The sequence below is a fragment of the Octopus bimaculoides genome, chromosome 4, assembly GCF_001194135.2.
Source record: "Octopus bimaculoides isolate UCB-OBI-ISO-001 chromosome 4, ASM119413v2, whole genome shotgun sequence".
In the NCBI taxonomy this organism is placed as follows: Eukaryota; Metazoa; Mollusca; class Cephalopoda; order Octopoda; family Octopodidae; genus Octopus; species Octopus bimaculoides.
Genome location: NC_068984.1, coordinates 41640438 through 41658750, shown reverse-complemented (window position 1 = coordinate 41658750; position 18313 = coordinate 41640438). Strand labels below are relative to the sequence as shown.

The 18313-nt window shown below is 34.9% G+C and overlaps 1 protein-coding gene across 1 annotated transcript in view; it reads right to left on the bottom strand.

Moving 5' to 3' along the window:
- LOC106881670 (cubilin) overlaps positions 1 to 18313 on the bottom strand; it is a 218541-nt gene that overhangs the window by 39477 nt on the left and 160751 nt on the right. Inside the window, exons 48-52 of the mRNA XM_052967022.1 lie at positions 17287 to 17427; positions 14727 to 14899; positions 12795 to 12954; positions 11127 to 11318; positions 3264 to 3413 (exon numbers count right to left, since the gene is read on the bottom strand). Of these exons, the coding sequence (XP_052822982.1) occupies positions 3264 to 3413; positions 11127 to 11318; positions 12795 to 12954; positions 14727 to 14899; positions 17287 to 17427 (816 nt within the window). The remainder of the gene's footprint in view (positions 1 to 3263; positions 3414 to 11126; positions 11319 to 12794; positions 12955 to 14726; positions 14900 to 17286; positions 17428 to 18313) is intronic.

The following is an 18313-nucleotide window of genomic DNA, read 5'->3' as shown; positions in this document are numbered from 1 at the left end:
ACAAATTCATATTTATATATATTTACTATTAAACGTTTAACATTTAATTTTCCATTCTACATGGTGTCCACAAAGTCTGGGTACATGGGGATTACCACATACTTTAAGAAATTATTATTCCTTATATTTAATTGTTTATGTTATGATTTTATTTACTCCATGTACCCACATGGGGATTAACACATACTTTAAGAAATTATTATTTCTTATATTTAATTGTTTATGTTATCATTTTATTTACTCCATGTACCCAGACCTTGTGGACACCCTGTAGAATGGGTTAGATGATTTTGAATATTTGAATAATTTGTTTCTATCAGTGGATATGAATCAAACTTTTGAAACAAATTAATATTAATTTCTGAGATAATAGATGTGAATGAGGCAATGATTAGTAGAGATCTTCAAAAAGCAAAAGAGAAAACTCTTGTTCAACCAAATTTGTGAGTCAGTCCTAATTTCCAGTTAATACTAGGTCAGTTAACACATTAATGCTCATATTGCTGGCTTACTCATCCCAGTTTTATAAATCTTCAGATGTTTTGTCTATAAACCTTGAAAAAGAAAACCAAGTGTCATAAATAAGCTCACATAAAATGCATTCTGATTTGTTTTTGTTTCTCAGTTATAAACATTTTACCTCATATATGTTCTTTAAAATAAATACTCTACAGTATAATTCCCTCTAAATCAATAAAACAATCCACCTCTCAGTTTATCATCATTACTGGATCTTTAGGTACCTTTAAGTATAGTTCACTTTTTGCAAATATTCAGACTAGAACTTGGGACTGAGGCTATTGTTTTTCTCTTTTCCTAGTTTTCAATTACATTAAAACAGTTTCTGTATACTGTCCTTCCTCTTCACTCAATACTATTTAAAAACAAATTATAAAAATCTATATCTCAGTAAATTAATCCACTTGATAAAGCTGTTTAAGTTTTTTTTTTTCACCTTGCTAACATAAGCTAGGTGGTTCCTCAGTAAATTAAACAATTGTTTCAGTAAGTGACTTTAGGGAGAGAGAGAGAGAGACAGAGAGAGAGACAGAGAGAGAGAGGCATAGTGCATGAGGAGAGATAAATTGGTGATCAAGTGAGGGTACAAGATGACCAATATAAAGTGGTTGTAAAGAACAATATAAATGGATGAAGAATGGCTACAAGAAAAATAGTTCTGGATAGCAAGAATGAAAAGTGGTGTCAGAAGAAGGGGAAAAACTGTAGTGTGAGAGATAGTGGGGGGGGGCAGCAATATGAAGAAGAGATCGATTGAGTGAGGTGCCTACTTGTGCACACAAACATACACATATGTTGTAATAATTAAATCAAACCAAATAATATTCTGAAAGCTCTTCATAAGAACCTTTCAAAACTGCATAGTATATAATAGGAATTACACCCCTTATACAAGATCTTCCTCAAGTGCTTTCAAAAGTTAGTTTTACTGCAACAGGTGGGTCTTCATGAGAGCTACATATTGCCAGCCATCCCAGAATCTTGCTCTTTCTTCTGTAAGGCTCAGGATCTTGAGGTTAGCCTTCACCATTTTGCACCATATCTTCCTGGGTCTCCCTCAACCACAGGTTCCAACCACATTTAATGATTAGCACTTCTTCACACAGCTCTCCTTATCCATAAGCATCACGTTGATACCAGCACAATCTTCCTTCTTGCATGGTATATCCATTTCCTCTTATGCCCAGTTTTCCTCGCAGCAAATTTATACTATATTGTCCATGCACACTTACATTTCACATTCAACAGAGCATGCTCACTCCATTTCTTTCCAGTCTTTTCATGTCCTCTACATTCAAAGTCCATGTCTCACTACCATGCAGTATGGCAGTTCTAACTCAAGCATTATACAATCTGTCTTTCACTCAATAGGAAAAAGACTTTGTTGCCAGCAGCAGTAGTTGCTTTCTGAACATTCTCCAACTCATTCTTACTTTGGTTACTATACTTTCAAAAACAACACTTCTTTTGCTGATGACATCTAGGTAGAAAAAAAGCTATCGGCTACTTCTAGTGAGACATCCAGACATTCATGGGGGTTTATTTCCAGTGTGTTCATAGAAAATACTGCTCTAAGTCATCTATTACACATGAAGTTTATGTTCTCTGATAGTCTGCCTATGATTCTGTTACATCTGTTGTGTGTCCATAGTGTACATTACATACAGCAGATGGAGTTTATACTTACCCATTTTCTACATATTGAACAAGGCCATTTCCCAGAAGGTTTCAGGGTACTGTCTTACTTACTAAAACCACTGTCTTTTCTAAGTTTACCTTAAGACATTTTTATTCTAGGTTTAGCTTCCATGCCTGAAATTTCCTCTCTAATTCCTCTATAAATTCAGCTATGAGAACTAGATCATCAGCATATTGGAGTTCCCATGGACAGCCAGTTTTAAACTCCTCAGTGAAGACCAGTTGGACTATGATCAATAAGAGGGAACTGAGTACAGGACCTTCATGGACTCTAATCTTCATGCTAAATTTTTCACTGAAGTTGTTGTTGACTGACTTTACTTATTGTGGCTTAGTACATGGCTTGTACAGCTCTCACAAGCCATTCATCAATGCCTAGTTTCCTCCAAGACAACTATGTTACAGTATTTGTTACCCTGTCAAATGCCTTCTCCAGAACAACAAAGACCAGGAATAAAGGTATACTCTTAGCCAAGTAATTCTCCTGCAGTTGCTTCACTAGGAAGATTACACCAATGGTATCTCTTCCAGCATAAAATGAAACTACATCACATCTAGATCTATCATGTCAAGAATCAATTGTGCTATGACACTCTGTGATTGATAAAAAGTGAGACGGCTGAAACAATAAATCATTAAAGTACCTTAGAGTGTTTTTATTATTGTCCGACTTTGTTTTGAATTCAGAGGCTCTCTAAGGCTAATATGATTGACATGGGGCTAAAGTCAATTGTGAACATTTACAATGGCATTTGCAGGAAAAACATGATTGTATTACAGAGGGTCGATGGCATAAGACTGATTCATTTTAATGGTTGGTGCATGATCAGAGGTGAGTGGTGAAAGGAGATGACTGTTGGCATGTAGCTAGCTACTAAGAAAAATAGAGGCCATTGTAGTGATAAAATAAGATAGGCAAAAAGTGGAACCAGTTGATAGGTGAGTATTTGCCAATTTTGTGATTAGAAAAAAAAGTTAAAATTGAAAATGCAAAGAAGTGTTAATACAGAAAAGCTTTGTAATCAATACAATAAAAAAAAAAATACCTTTTATTGTGTAGTTGAAAGACAGTCTATCGTTGGAGTTCAAATTCTGAGTGACATATTGTAGAAATAAGGAATGACTTGAAGATACAATCACTTTATTTGTGTTATTTAAACAAAATTTTCCAATCAGATCACCTGTTTTATCATTTCCTGAAATTATAAATATAGATTTTTTTTAGTAGATGTTCTGTCTTTCCATGCGTTAATTTATACTGTTTAGCATAGATAAGCATGTCTATATATTTTAATGTGTGGGTGTGCATAAAAGTAATATATATAAATATGCATATGCACAAGCACATGCATATGCACTTGTTACAAATGAAAAGAAAGTGCACTCAGCATATATCTTTGAGATTACATATTTGTTTCAAAAGTTTGACTCCTGTTTCCATTTCAAAAATTTCTGCATGTGCAAAAGCACAACTAATCATTCACATGTGAATGATAAAAGATGAAAGAGTAGGGTTTCTAAATAACAATGAGTGTCATTGGATAAAAAAGGTTTGTTCTAATAAAAACAAAAATTGCTATTCCATTCATCAAAGTTATCAATTTCACTATGTAACCTAAAACTAGCCTTACTTATCCAATGACAATCACCCTTATTTAGACACAGTGACTACCTTGTCACCCAGTATTAAAGCATCCAAATGATCAGACATGTTAATTGTGTATTTTAAGATTTGAGTCAGTTTGTTAATATAGATATTTAATATTCACAACATGAAGAGTACTTTCTTTTGTTTGTACACCTATCTGTATAACTGTTCCAAATCTTGCTGAACTCTATCTATGGATGAAGAACAGCCAAAAGTAGAAGGACAACTACTATATTCACTGCAACACATGAAGATATCATCGAGGAAGTCCTATTAAGAAGGTGGAAAAGATGATCGAGCAAATGAGCTGAAAGGCACAATTCTTTGAGAATACAGCTACTAACACACTTGCAGATGAAGCTGATTTCAAACCATGTAAGTACCTGACTCAAATAAAGGACCTTGAGAACTTTCAAGTCAACTTACTTTATTAGTCTGATTAAAAAGACAAACTTATTTCTGCTTGAAATCTTTCTAACTACTTCAAATAAAAATTATATGACACCTTTCAAACATTCTTGCTTATAAAAGAAAGAACATATAGAAACAAGGACCACTATCCAATAAGCTCGTATCTTCACATCACAAATATATACAACAAAAATAATACTGAAACATACAATGGCACATACATGCCAACTTGCCGAGGCAATTATGAAAGGCTATCAAAACCAAATGCCTGAGAAAACTGATGAAAGTGATCTTGTTTCATTAGGACAATGCTTCCACACACAAGTCCTTGCTTTTAATGGCCGTTGTGTATGACTGTGGCTTTGAAGTGGTTGATCACCCTCCTTATTCACCTGATTTGGCCCCATCTGACTATAATCTGTTCTCCAACATGAAAAAAACACTTCAGCCTTGAGCCTGAAGTCACTAACAACTAACCTGTATTGAGGGGTGCATTCTTCACCTGAGAAAGTTATTGCATTTATAAGTGCTGTGATGAGAGTTACAACACCTTGCGAGAGATAGACTGGTCCAAGTAAACTATAAATAGTAATGATCCAAGTGAGTTCAGAGTTCGGAGTCAAGTGAAGTTCGTGTTAGTTCGCAGTGAAGTCAGAAGGTGTCCATTGGTTAATTCACAAGGAATATTGATTGTTGGTTCATAAAGAGATTTGTTAGTTCGTTACATTGTTTTTACTTTTGTCTGGTTATCTTATTCATTGTATGTAACAAACTACATTACAATGTCTGGTGACAAGGGTTTCGAAGCTCATGTAGGTTATTTAACAATTTGTTTGTAATATAACTTGTTAAATAATAGAAGACCTATTAGCTTCCATAGTTCACTTAAGTTTCATATAAATTTCAACTTGAATTTAATTTACTGTCACTTATTTGCTTCACTCTTGCTGTGTCTACCACACTCTACCATGGAAAGAGAGTGTGGTATAAACCATTGTTTATAAAAAGATAAAATAGTGCTGATAATTAACTGGCAAATACACTTACCACACTTCAGCAGTGAGCAAGCTAGCTACACTTTATTTATATTCTGGTACTGTCATTGCTAGTGGGATGATGTCAAAGAGGGAAGGGGTGGAAGAGAGTATTCCATACAAGTTTCCGTATAGGAAAGGTACCAAGAGAAAAAATTCCAGTATATGTGGTGGGGTGGGGTGAGAGGGTGCACCACAAACAACCAAGCAGCATGGCTACTAAGTTCCAGAAACAGGATAATGAGGAAGGTCGAACATGCTATGAAAGAAATTGCTAAAAATCAAACTGCTATAATAAAAATGAAACAGACAAGCAAATAAATAGCAAGATAGAGTATCTATATTTATGACAGTATAGAAAAGAGCTAGCCCAGCACATTTTACTAGAAAGAATCAATTTAAATAAATAGCATTTAACATTAACTTTAGACACAAGATGATACGATATGGTTAAATATCTCCCAAGCCTGAATGGACTCACAGAGCTGATGTTTAGCTCTAGATTTATGGCTTCAAGGGTTGAGAGATAAATTTCCTCCTGGATAGGATTCTATCCAAGAGATAGGATAAATTTCCTCCTGCAAAGGATACAAGTAACAGCACTAGTGATCTAATACTTAAACTTAGATAGGTTTCGGCCGCATTGGCCCAGGCCATAGCTAACTTAATAGCACCACCTGGAAACAACATTTAGTAATGTATTTTTGTATAATTACTTTTAGGCACCATTGCCCATTTGATTAAAGAGTTGTTGTTTGCAGCAGTATATCCGGGTGTAGGTGGTTTGTCTGGAATTTGTTGGAGATATTCATTCAGGAAGTTTTTGAAGGTTATGAAATCTTTTTCCTCCTTTATATGTTTTGGAATGATGTTAAAAAGAGTAGGTCAAGTTGAGGAGAAGTAGTTCTGTCTTAGTGTTGTGATGTACTGAGAGAAAAGTTTTCTGTAGAGGATGCATGGCATGGGGACCAAGCCTTGGGTGGATTTTGAAAGTGATACTGATATCATTTGGGCAATACTGTCAGAACAATTTCCACATCATACAAATAATATAACGCTCTTGGCGGCACTGGAGAGAATACAGTTTGAGATTCGTGAGTCGATCCCAGTAATTAAGACCAGACATGCCATCAATTTTTTTTTTGTAATTGATCTCTGAGGTGCTTCAAGATTTTTAATATTCTGCCTCATGTAGGGAGACCACAGCGGACAACAGTATTCAAGGTGAGGACAAGTGAAGGTAGAAGAAAGAAGGATAATGGTTGGAGCATCTCTAGACTGAAGTCCTGGGGATCCAGGAGCACGCCCTGCGTTCCATGTTGACTTTCTTGTTTATGTGGACACTCCAACTTCAGTTATCGTCGACAGTCACACTGAGGTCCCTAGTGGTGTTTGATGCTGTGAGGTGTTCGCCTGAAGGAAGAATATATGGTTGTTTAAGTGCAGCCTCTTTGCCAAAGTGGATTAACTCAAACTTATTCTTACATGTTATGTTTCTGTGCCCATTGGATAACAGCAATTAGGTCCAATTGAAGATTTGTCTGGTCTCCCATCCTGTCAACAACCTTTAAAAGCTTACAGTCATCTGCAAAAATTTTTATATTACTGTATCTAAATACAGTAATATAAAAATGACATCATATATAGACTTGCTAGAATCAAGGGAATACCATCTCCAAAACTGTTTGAAAAATGATGTCATTTATTTAGATAAGGAACAAAAGTGGGTCTAACACAGTGCCTTGTGGGACACCACTGTGCTTTTACTGTGCTTGATCGAACACCATTGATCATCACATGTTGCATTCTGTTCAAGAGAAAGGATTTAAACCACTTTAGAAGCTTCCCTTGCACTCCAATGTTGGAGAATTTGTTTAACAAGATGCTGTGGTCAACCTTGTCAAAGGCCTTGCTGGAGTCAAGATATATGACATCTGCATTGGATCCCTCACCTAAGGCCTTTAGGATATTGTTGAAATGATGCAGGAGCAGTCTAAGGCAGTCCTTGCCATTGCAGAAACCATGCTGGTTGGGAACCAACAGGTTGTTGCTTTCGCACCATTCTCTCAAATAATTTGATAAGATGAGAAGTAAGGGAGATAGGTCAGTAATTCACTGCCTGGGACTTGCTGCCCTTTTTGAAGACTGGAACGATTGACTGAGAAGGGAAACTATCAGGACTATAGCCAGAATCTAGCAATTTCCTCCAGAGAACGGCTACAGAGAATGCGAGGTGGTGATGGCATTCCTTCAGGACTTTAGCAGGGAATCTGCCAGGAGCTGCAGCTGAGTTGTTTGTAATTTTACTTATAGCTGCTATGATATCTGGGACACCAAATGATATATCACACAGGGTGTGCTCAGTGTTTGATTCGTCAATGCTGTTCAGATTAATCATATCTGGATTGCTAAAAGTAGAGCAGTATTGCTTCTGCAGAATCTCAAGCATGAACTCTGTACCATTTTGCAGTGTGTTGTTTTCATCAATGAGAGGTCCAATATGCAACCTAATGCTTTTTAGCGAATGAGAAGAACACTTTCGGGTTGGCTTTTATTTTATCAATGGCCCATTTCTCTTCTGCTTTTCTTTGATGGTCAATAACATTTTTCAGTTTTGGAGATGGTATTTCCTTGATTCTAGCAAGTCTATATCCACCATGTGGAAGTGTTGCAGCTGGCAATATTTTAGTTGATTTTTTTATTCGTTCTCTTTATCTTTCATATGAGTGATTTTCTGAGAGGTGTTAGTCCGTATTTTGTCTTGTTCATGGACTGTAATGGGGTGTTGTGTAGACATATGTTTGTGACAATGTCCATAAATAGCTGCCATGATGAATCAATGCTTCTTGGAGTGAAGGAGTCTGTGAAAGACCAATCAATGAGTGAGAGCTCATGGTTGATTGCAAACCAGTTAGCATTGTGAAGATCCATGAGATTGAAGGGGTGTGAGGGATTGAGATCGCTCGGATACACAATTGGCTGCCAGAATCTTAGGCAACAGAGAACCATATTGTGGTCGGAAAGAAGAGTTTTTTCCACTGTAATATCGTGGATATTGTTTGTGTGGTTGCTTAGCATTAAGTCCAGAATGTTTTTGTTGAATCTCGTTGGCACGCGCATGAGTTGGGACAGGAAAAATTCATCCATGAGTTGAAATAGTGATTCCACTGCGGCTTTGTCTGAAGTGGAAATGCACACACCAGTTTTCAGGGTATGAGTAGACCAGTTAACACGGGAAATCGAAGTCATCCATCATTAAAATATTATCAAGATGACATTGTTGAATGAAAGACTTGATATTCGTGAGGCAGTCCTTGAAGCACAATAGTGGTGCATGAGGTGGCCTGTAGAGCCCAATTATTGCTAAATCATTCATTTTGTTGTATACAGATACTGATTCACAATAGCCAGTGGAAATTGAGACATTTGTTTCTGCAGTAAATGAGTCATGTCGGAAAATGGCAACCCCTCCCTTTCTTCTACTGATGCGGTTTGCTCAGATTGTGGTGAAATTCCTTACTTTTACTTTAGCTTCCAAGTGGAAGTTGTCAAGGTGGGTTTCAGTAAGGATGAAGAAAGGAATGTGATGAGTATGGTCGGTAACTAGTCCTCAATGAATTGGATCTTCCATCTTTTTGCATGGAAGGGTGTGCAGATGCCTTGTACATTGAGTAAGAATGTTGAGACTGCGGTAGTGACCTGGTTAAACTATTTTAGAGGCCTCAGTAGAGATTTATGGATTAATGATAGTGAGGAGGATAGGTTTTGCACTGAGGTAGCAGCAGAGGTTGGTTCTGTGTGACAGCCAAGATACTCTTCTGGATCTCTTTGGTTAGGTTCCGCATGGATAGAAGAAAAGAATTAACCTGGTTAAGGAGAACTTCATGGCTGGAGTTGTGTTTACATTCACAGTTATGTTGGTTGCTTCTACTGCTTTAAATGGATGTTCTCCAGTTTCCTGAGCTGTTGAGGAAATTCGTACCATTAGTTTTGTTTTTGTTTTTACTTTTGTGTGTGTTCACATTGGGAGTGTGTTTGTAACCTAGATTGGTGATGGCTGGGAGTATTGTTTTTCATGGTACGTCAAGTCCCAGGGAGATGGGTAAAATTACAATCTTGCTGTAAACATACTCTCTCACACTGGGAGTAACGGCAGATTTTAGGGTTACGATTTCTTGATTTTGGTGGTGTTGCAGTAGTAGAAAGGAAATTGTGGGGATAGTTTCTATTGCTTGAGCATCTTGTTCCTGGAAGATGAGTGAAATTACAGTCACGATTTGTACACAGCCTTTCGTGTAGGGAGTGACGGGAGTGACTGCATATTTTTGGATTGTCATTTGAACTTGTGATTGTTGTAGAAGGGAGTGGATTACAAATAGTTTGAGATTTAGAATTGTTTGACTGTAATGGTAATAGAGTAGTGGGGACTGGAGAGGGGGAAAAGAGCAGTGGTTGATTTTGTACACTGGCCGAGATAGTATTAGTAGTAATGGTGCTTGAGTTTGTTAGTGGAGCTGTGGTGGCGGCATAGGGAGGAAGTAGGAGTGGTTGGGATTAGCCACTGGCAGAGGTAGAATGGAATGTTTGACTTTGGCCACTAAAAGTAGTAGCAGTAGGAGGGGGAGAAGGAGAAGATGAAGAAGGGGGGGAAGGGGGAAGAGTAGCAGTAGAAGATGGAAATAGTGATGATGATGGTAGTGAGTCTATTGTGGTAAGGTAGCCATGATCCTTTTTTTGTTCTTTTAGCTGCTGATGTGATTGTTGTAGTTGTTGCTCATCATGGGCTGTGGTGGATAAAAAAATTCAAGCTAGTTTATCCATGTGGTTACTCATGGTGAGATATGAAGTAGAGATATGCTTCAGTTTATTCCCTATTTGTCCCTCATTTCGGTTATTGAAGAGATGAGCAACTCTTTTAGCAATGAGATTGAAGTCTGAAGCATATATATTATCAGTTTGAAAGAGAATGAACCAGGAGTTAATGAGAGTATCCACTTCAATATCTGACCAGTTGCGATTTTTAAAGACGCATTATGTTGGCATTTTTTTTTTTTTTTTGTTACTGCTGATGTTGATATTGTTGTTAACTACTTATGATTGATTTTCAGTGTCTTCGGTTCATTGTTGGTCACTTAACAAAGTTGTTTGTGCAACAAAAAATATAGATAATAACAGTAAATATAGGTAATAAGTATAGATAATAATACCAAATAAGGATAGAAATAAACAAAATATTCAAAATATTAACTTCTGTGATGTACTGAATGGTAGTAAACAATGATACTCGTATATGTTATAATGTTGAGATAATGTGAAATAGTGTGTGTGTTTGTTAATAGGAATACTGTGTACTTACGAATAATTATTATTACTGTTATCATATTATATCTTTCGTAATATGTGCTCACAGTACAAAGATGTAGTTTTCACTAGAATTAAGGCTTTGTTGTTTTTGAGAAGGAAGAATTTTCATTTGAGTTTTCAGTTGAAAATTGGAGAGTTGGGTTCATATGTATTCTGTTACAATAGCTACTCACTGGTCAGAGCGAGCTAAAACACACCTTCGGTTTGGCTGCCTATACACAATATACTGCTTAAAGAACTGAAGCAACATAGGAAAATGTCATCATTTTCAGAAACACAACGAAATACCTGCAGCAGATTTCAACACATGATCCATCAATAGATAAATTCATACCTTATTCATTTGGCTATTTCATATCTGTATATATTACATAAGGCTTTTGGAAAAATGCAAAGCAAAAGAGTGAAACTAAAAGTTTTACACAAGCTACAAGAAGAAATTTTTGTTTTACCTTCTATAACATTAAAATAATTTTCATTGCAATGTTGATTATTACTCATTTCAATGTTAATCATGATTGTCATATTATCTCTTGGAGTAGGTTGCAGTAACCAAGTGCAGACAACTACTTGTGCACTATTATATGGATCAGATTCCGGAGAAATGACAGAGCCAGAATCACTTGTCAGTAAACCACCACATACTATTTAAAAAATAATAAACATTCAATTAAAACATGATTTTATAAGCAAAGAAATGTGATGAAAGCCACCACAATGCTGGAGAAAGAGTAAAATAAATGTATTCAATATTTTAAAAACACAAATTGTCAACCAAATAGAGGTTCTAGGTTATGAAGTTTATCAAATGATTTGACTATTACAACTTGCCCCTTTGTTTCTGTGAATGCCATAATGGACTTGGTATTATTTATGAATGATATTAGATTTAAAAAAATTTAATTTTATAATTAAATTTGATTTTATGATTAAATAATATTTAATTTTCACAGCATTGTGAATACTTTCAGCACTCTTCCATATTAATGTCTGAACAACAATATTTTAATCTTCTAGCATTCAGATTACTCTGTCAAATATGACACATTCATTTACATCGTTTTGAATTAATCATGCCTTATCTTATCCCATAGCTATGAGATTTCAATGATGTGATTGTTTATTTTTAGAATGACATTGTAGGGTAGGTGTGTGAGACTGGATCTGGTCAAGCAGTATATAGGAAGAGGTTATGCTAATGACTAGTGCAACAGTATCATCATCAACTGCTACAAAAAGAAATGAGATGCAAAGATTCTCTTCTTGAGTTGTCTGGATAGGTTGAGTCACCAGATATTCTTCATAACATTGAGTAATTTCCGAGCAAAACTTCTATAGACCATGAAGCTACTGTTTAAATCTGCCATGAATGATCTGAGATCCTTGAAGTATGAGACTTGCATAAAGGTGCACCTTCTACTGTTTTTGGTAACTTTTTGTTAACATTATTGTAGATCATTTTTCTTCAGAAAAGTTCTGTATCATTCTTTTCATATAAATATGAACCATGAACAAAAGATGATATAAAAAAAACAAGTTTATAGAAATAAACTTAAAGGGGCTAGAGAGTATATTACCAATGTTACAATTTATCTTAACCTTCATAATGTAACTGGACATATCATCATTGTTTAATGTCCACTTTCCATACTGGCATGGGTTGGACAGTTTGACTGAGGACTGGCAAGCCAGGAGGCTGCACCAGGCTCCAATCTGATCCAGCAAGGTTTCTACAGCTGGATGCCTTTCCTAATGCCAACTACTCTGACAGTGTAGTGGGTGCTTTTTACATGCCACCAGCACGGGGGGCCAGTCAGGTGGCACTGGCATCAACCTTGCTCGAATGGTGCTCTTTATGTGCTACCAGCATGGGAGCCAGTCAAGCAGCACTAGCAACAACCATTCACAAATGGTGCTTTTTATGTGCCACCAGCACAGAACCAGTCAGGTGGCACTGGCATGAGAAAATACAAATTAGAAGAAAATATAATTATATATTGTACTACATATAATATGTAACTAAATTCTCTTACAATATTACACCAAAAGCCATAACAAAATTTTAATCAATGTGGTTATTTCACACTTGCACATAAATGCAAATAGAGTATTATACTTACATCTGCTTTCCAGAGTTGTATAATATGCTTTAAATTTTGAAGAAAATTGTCTACGTGTTGTAAACATTATTTTCATTGTATTTTGAGATGATTTAATCTCTTGAACTCTCTCATTGCAGAATGTCATCATAGGAAATTCAAAAGATAAGGTTTGGTAAACCTGGAAGAAAATATTTGAAGATTTTATATTATAATTTCATAATTTCCCCCAAAGTAGATGCAAAACAAGATCAAGTCAAGGTATATAAACCAGAAACACTATGATGTTTGGATTTCATCCATATCTTACTTATGTGTCAACAGGTATTATGGTACTAATGCTCTCGTCATGAAATTTTCAGAAAATTACACAAGTTTCAAATGTTTTTCTAATCTAACAAACATCAATATCTGATGAAAAACATCCATTTTTTGAATGCCTAAAAATATGAAGAAGATTTTGTATTTGGTTTGCAAGATTCTTTATGTGAATTTGTATGTTTTTAATATTGACGTAATGATCCTCCATAGACACATCAAAATAAAGAGGATTAAAAATCAAGAAATGCTTCATAGTATCCTCCATTTCTATACATGATTCCTAAAAAATCTAGCTGCATGATGTTTTGCAAAGAAAGATGAGTAAGTCTTCTTGCAATATATGAAAAGGCAAAGTTCATACCAAAGGACTAAGTCCATATGAAGAAGTGGAAATGTCTTTATTGACTCAGCACTGAGTTTGGTCTAACCAGAGACACCAAAGTGTGGAATCCCTTTTTGTGATTTCAGAAAGTCCACCAGCTGGTAGGCCAATTATTTACTTCCTTTCATTGTTTAAATGATTTGAAAAAAGAACACAGTGTGCAAGATGACATAAAAAGGAAAAATTTAATATAGAGAACAACGACAATAATGTTCATAGTTTTTAACCCTCCTAGGTCACACAATGTTAAAATAGTTGATTTTTAATTTGAATTATTATAAGTTAATAAGAAGACTGATAAAGATATTTTATTTTTATGGAGCACTTGATTATTTTGAATTAGCCTAAGGCCTTAGCAAAAATTAATCATCAGTACTTTGAAGTCATCATTAACATAGCTGTACATGGTCTTTTCCTATTGCTAGAATATCGAGTGCAATGAATAGTGCAATGAATAGTGATCTCTCAGCATCATTACTACATTCAATTCAAAAGGAACTATTTCCTCTCAATCAGTGATTCCCAAAGTGGGTGGTATTGTCCCCACCTCCACCCCCACTTGGTGGGGGGGGGGAGTCGAAAGTTCCAAGGGGGTGTTGAAGAAAAGCAGGGTGATAATGGGGTAGCGATTCATGTAAACAAATTGGGGCTATAATGGGGTAGTGATTCATGTAAAAACAAAATAATGGCTTTGTTAGGTTAAGTTTTATTTGTGAAATACAGTTGCTTTGAATTTGCTTCAGAAAGAGGTCTATGTTTGTGATGGTTGGTTGGTTGGGGTGGGGCTGCTAGGAATGTGACCTGGGTGTCAAGGGGGCAGCAGCTCTAAAAGTTTGGGAACCACTGCTCTAAATATATCTTTAGACATTTCAGTGAAGGCTGAGTATTTTGTCTGGAGATATTTTGCTTGAATTAGTTTGTAACATGATTTCTAACAGCATTAACTTATAATGCATAAGAGAGAAACCATTGTTACTTGTTCAAGTGTAACTTATTACATTACTATCTAATAAGTAAAATGCAACTCTAGTATTTAACGTGCAGTCTAGCAACAGCAAAATATTCTGCTAGTCTCAGTATACTACCTTAAGTGCTACTTTTATTTCTTAGTTGAATGATTAACAAGAAGAAAGGCATAGGTTTTGAGAGAAAGAGGTTAAAAAAGACAGTTGCTTCATCAAAGGGAAAATGTAACAATTTGCAAATTTTATAACACAAAAAGAATTGTAAAAATATATCAACATATTTACTTTCACATATGCATTCCTACAGTTATATAAATCTATATCTTGGAATTTTAGATACACTCTTCTGTCTGGATTTACTTCTATTTTCCATATGCAAGTCCATCTTGCATTCACTTTATCAGGATAACCAGGTGAGGTGATAGTTGCTTGAGACTGGGTCAAAGTGTCACCACATGCTATTAATTGTAGAACAAATTCAAATGATTTAAGCACAAATTACATAACAATGAGACATATACATGCTTACTATCATACTTCAATATTGACTTAGATTTTGTGCACCAGTCTTCAAGTAGATTCTGTAAGAAACAGAGCTAAAACTTTATATTCAGTTCTAATTGTTTCAAAAAAAAAAAGTGCATTTGAATAATTATTTTTTGAACTAAATGCAAAATTTTAAATTTGTAAGGGAAGAAAATGGAATATACTAATGTTCATGCTTTTTCCAAAGTCATAAGCAGAGTAAGTAACTACTTCAATCAAGAATCTAACCTGGGTCAAATATTTACATAACAGAAACATATAACATTCTCAATGGAACTTATTACATGCAATGTAATTTGGAATTATGTTTGAGGAATTTCTTTTTAATTCAATTTTTATTCAATAGGTGTAGCTGTGGCTTCTCAACCACATTGGTTTCAGGTTCAACCTTATTGCATGGCACTTTGAGCATGGGTTGACCAAAGTCTTGTGAATAGATTTGGGAGATGGAAACTCATTACTCATTACTTAACAACTGGTGTTGGTGTGTTTACGTCCCTGGTCTGACAAAAGATACTGACAAAATGAGAACCAGGCTTTACAAAAAAATAAGTACTGGGGGTTGATTCATTCAACTAAAATTCTTCAGGGCAGTGCCCCAGCTTGACAACAGTCTAATAACTGAAACAAATAAAAAATAAATTGTTTTACTCAACATAAAACCAATTACTGGGTGATCCCAATGCAACAATCAGACATGACTATTTGCTGAAGTCACTTCAATATATAAAGAGTTACAAGTACAAACAGTAAAGAACTACTGTAAAAACCCATGTAATTTGTGCACCTGTTTAATTTACACAGGTGATTTTCAGTATAGAATTGTGAAAAAAAGCTTCTACTTGTGTAAAATTCACACCCAAGAGTTTTCAGAATTGCTGATATGACCAGGGGGAAAATGCTTGCAACTTAGTTGTATTTAGCATAATTTCACTTACTTATGATTAGATTTTATTAAATTTTCATTAAATAAAAATAATTTCTGTTTAACAGGTATCACATTGAAAGCTATTAAATTACAAAGTATTTGTGTTGTTTATAATAAATTTTATTTTACATTTCTTGCCCACAAGAGATTATGTCCAATCTTTAGCATACTTCTATATGTCTTCTCAAATCACGATCACAGGAAAAGTTGTTGATAATTCTTATCAACAAAGACAAAGCTGATAAAAATGCACAAGTGTTGCAAAATAAGTTTAATTACCAATAAACATCAGCTTGGATGACACTTTACTCAACTGACAGAGGAAGGTGATCAAACTGATTATGTAAACTGAATTCTGATTGGTCAAAAGTGTCTTCTTGTCTCAAGCTCTGATTTTCTGCCTATTCTTGTGAGAACCTTTGATATGGAGTATTGAAATTTAATCCCTTTCACACTTATAAAATGTCAAGCAGGCTTAAAAAAATGTATCATTACCAAACTGATAGTTTGGTATCCTGCTAAAATAAACATTAAAAATCGAAAGGAGAAAATAAACAGCTTTGCAAGTTTAACTCAGTGTTTATTGAACCAGAGAGGTGCGAAATTTAAGAAATGACTTGTTGGAATATGCACGTCTATGAGGAGACATAAACAAGAATAGCAAAAATCTACTATACCAAAAGAACTGGTAATACACACATTACAAGTGTTCTATGAAGATAGCATGAGATTTATACAGAAAAAGTAAGCATTATACTGTCCAGCATAAATAAAAGTCAACTTCATTATATTTTTTCTGTAAAAACCTATTCTGACATTAAATGAGTCAACTTCCGGTATGAATGTCATATTTGTATGTCATTTTTCAACAAAAAAAAAAATTCTAAAAGAATCCTGGAAATGATCTACTCATGTAATTTACCTACCCACTAAAGTTTATTTTTGTTTCCATGAAAAAAAAGTGTGTAAATTACATGGGTTTTTATAGTACCCTGTAATCTCTCGCCATATTGTGGTTCACCTATCGTAGTTTATTATTTAAGCTTACATTGATTCCTCCATGGTGTTGTTTTGCGTTTACAATAAAATAAACAGATACAAATTATAAAAATAATAAATCGTGATAGTCGAGAAATTACTGTATTTTCTTTCTAATTCATTTATCCAGTTGTATATTTTACCAATGGTGCTACATTTTGAATTCTCTAACTCTGAGGGGTTTAATTTCTGAATTTTTAGCATGGTTTTGTGCTTGTATATAGTACTGTGATAGACAAAAATAAGGACATTTAATTTCTTAGTTTACTCATAAATATTTCTCATATGTACATATTGTACTTCAAAATCAGCATTTAGACAACATATACTTACTATGAGGATTTGCACTGTAACGAAGTGAAAAACCTTGGTCTGTTTGATCAGAGTCTGTTTTGAAAACTATGAAAATTTCATGTGCGGTTGATTGTATACTTTGAGTAGAGTTGTGTCCACAAGAGCGGAAGAGTGTCCTTTCTAAAAGAAAACAAATATGCTCATTAAAAACAAAAGTAAAATTAAAACTGAAATCATTCATCATTTTATTAACAGGAGAGGTTTTAGTCAGTCCAAATCATTTATGTAAGTGTCAAGTGTATAGTTCAAGTTGATGGCTAAATGTTTTATAAATTCCAGATCAAAACTGAGGACACTTCAAGAAAAGACATTAGCTCTCTTTCTCTCCTTCAAATACACACACGTGTGTGCGCTGTTGAAACCATAGTGATATTCATTAAGTAGCTGATGATGAGAATACATATTTGATAGGCTTGTTCACTGTGAATCTTTTAAATGTTGTGGTCTCATTTTCTTAAGCTGTCTTTCACTCCAGTAAGATTACTCTTGTTAAAGGATTCATGATTTATGGCAGTTTTATTATATGTATTATTACATATATTTATATTGCATGATTGTCTTCATTAGTAACTTTATACTAGAATAATGCTTAAGAGTTTCTTTGATATATATATATATAGCTATATTAAATCTCTGAGTGAGATGAAAACAGTAGTAATACAGAATTGCAACATATAATTGCCAACCAAGTGTGGTGTCCCACACAGGATACTGCTACTGACTTTTATAGCCTCAAGAAGACAACTCCTCCTGCTAACTAGCAACACACATTCTGTGTTCAATTAATATTTGCGAGGGGAGGTCATCGCTCCCATCCCTAGCCTTATGTGATACACCCAGAAACTCGAGTTTGTGTGTATCACGTAAGGCTAGACCTCCCATCAGAAATACTAATCGGATACAGAATGTGTGTTGTTAGCGAGCTGGAGGAGATGTCTTCCTGGGGCTATAAAAATCAGCAGCACTATTCCATTTGGAACACCACCCTTGGTTGGCAATTATATAT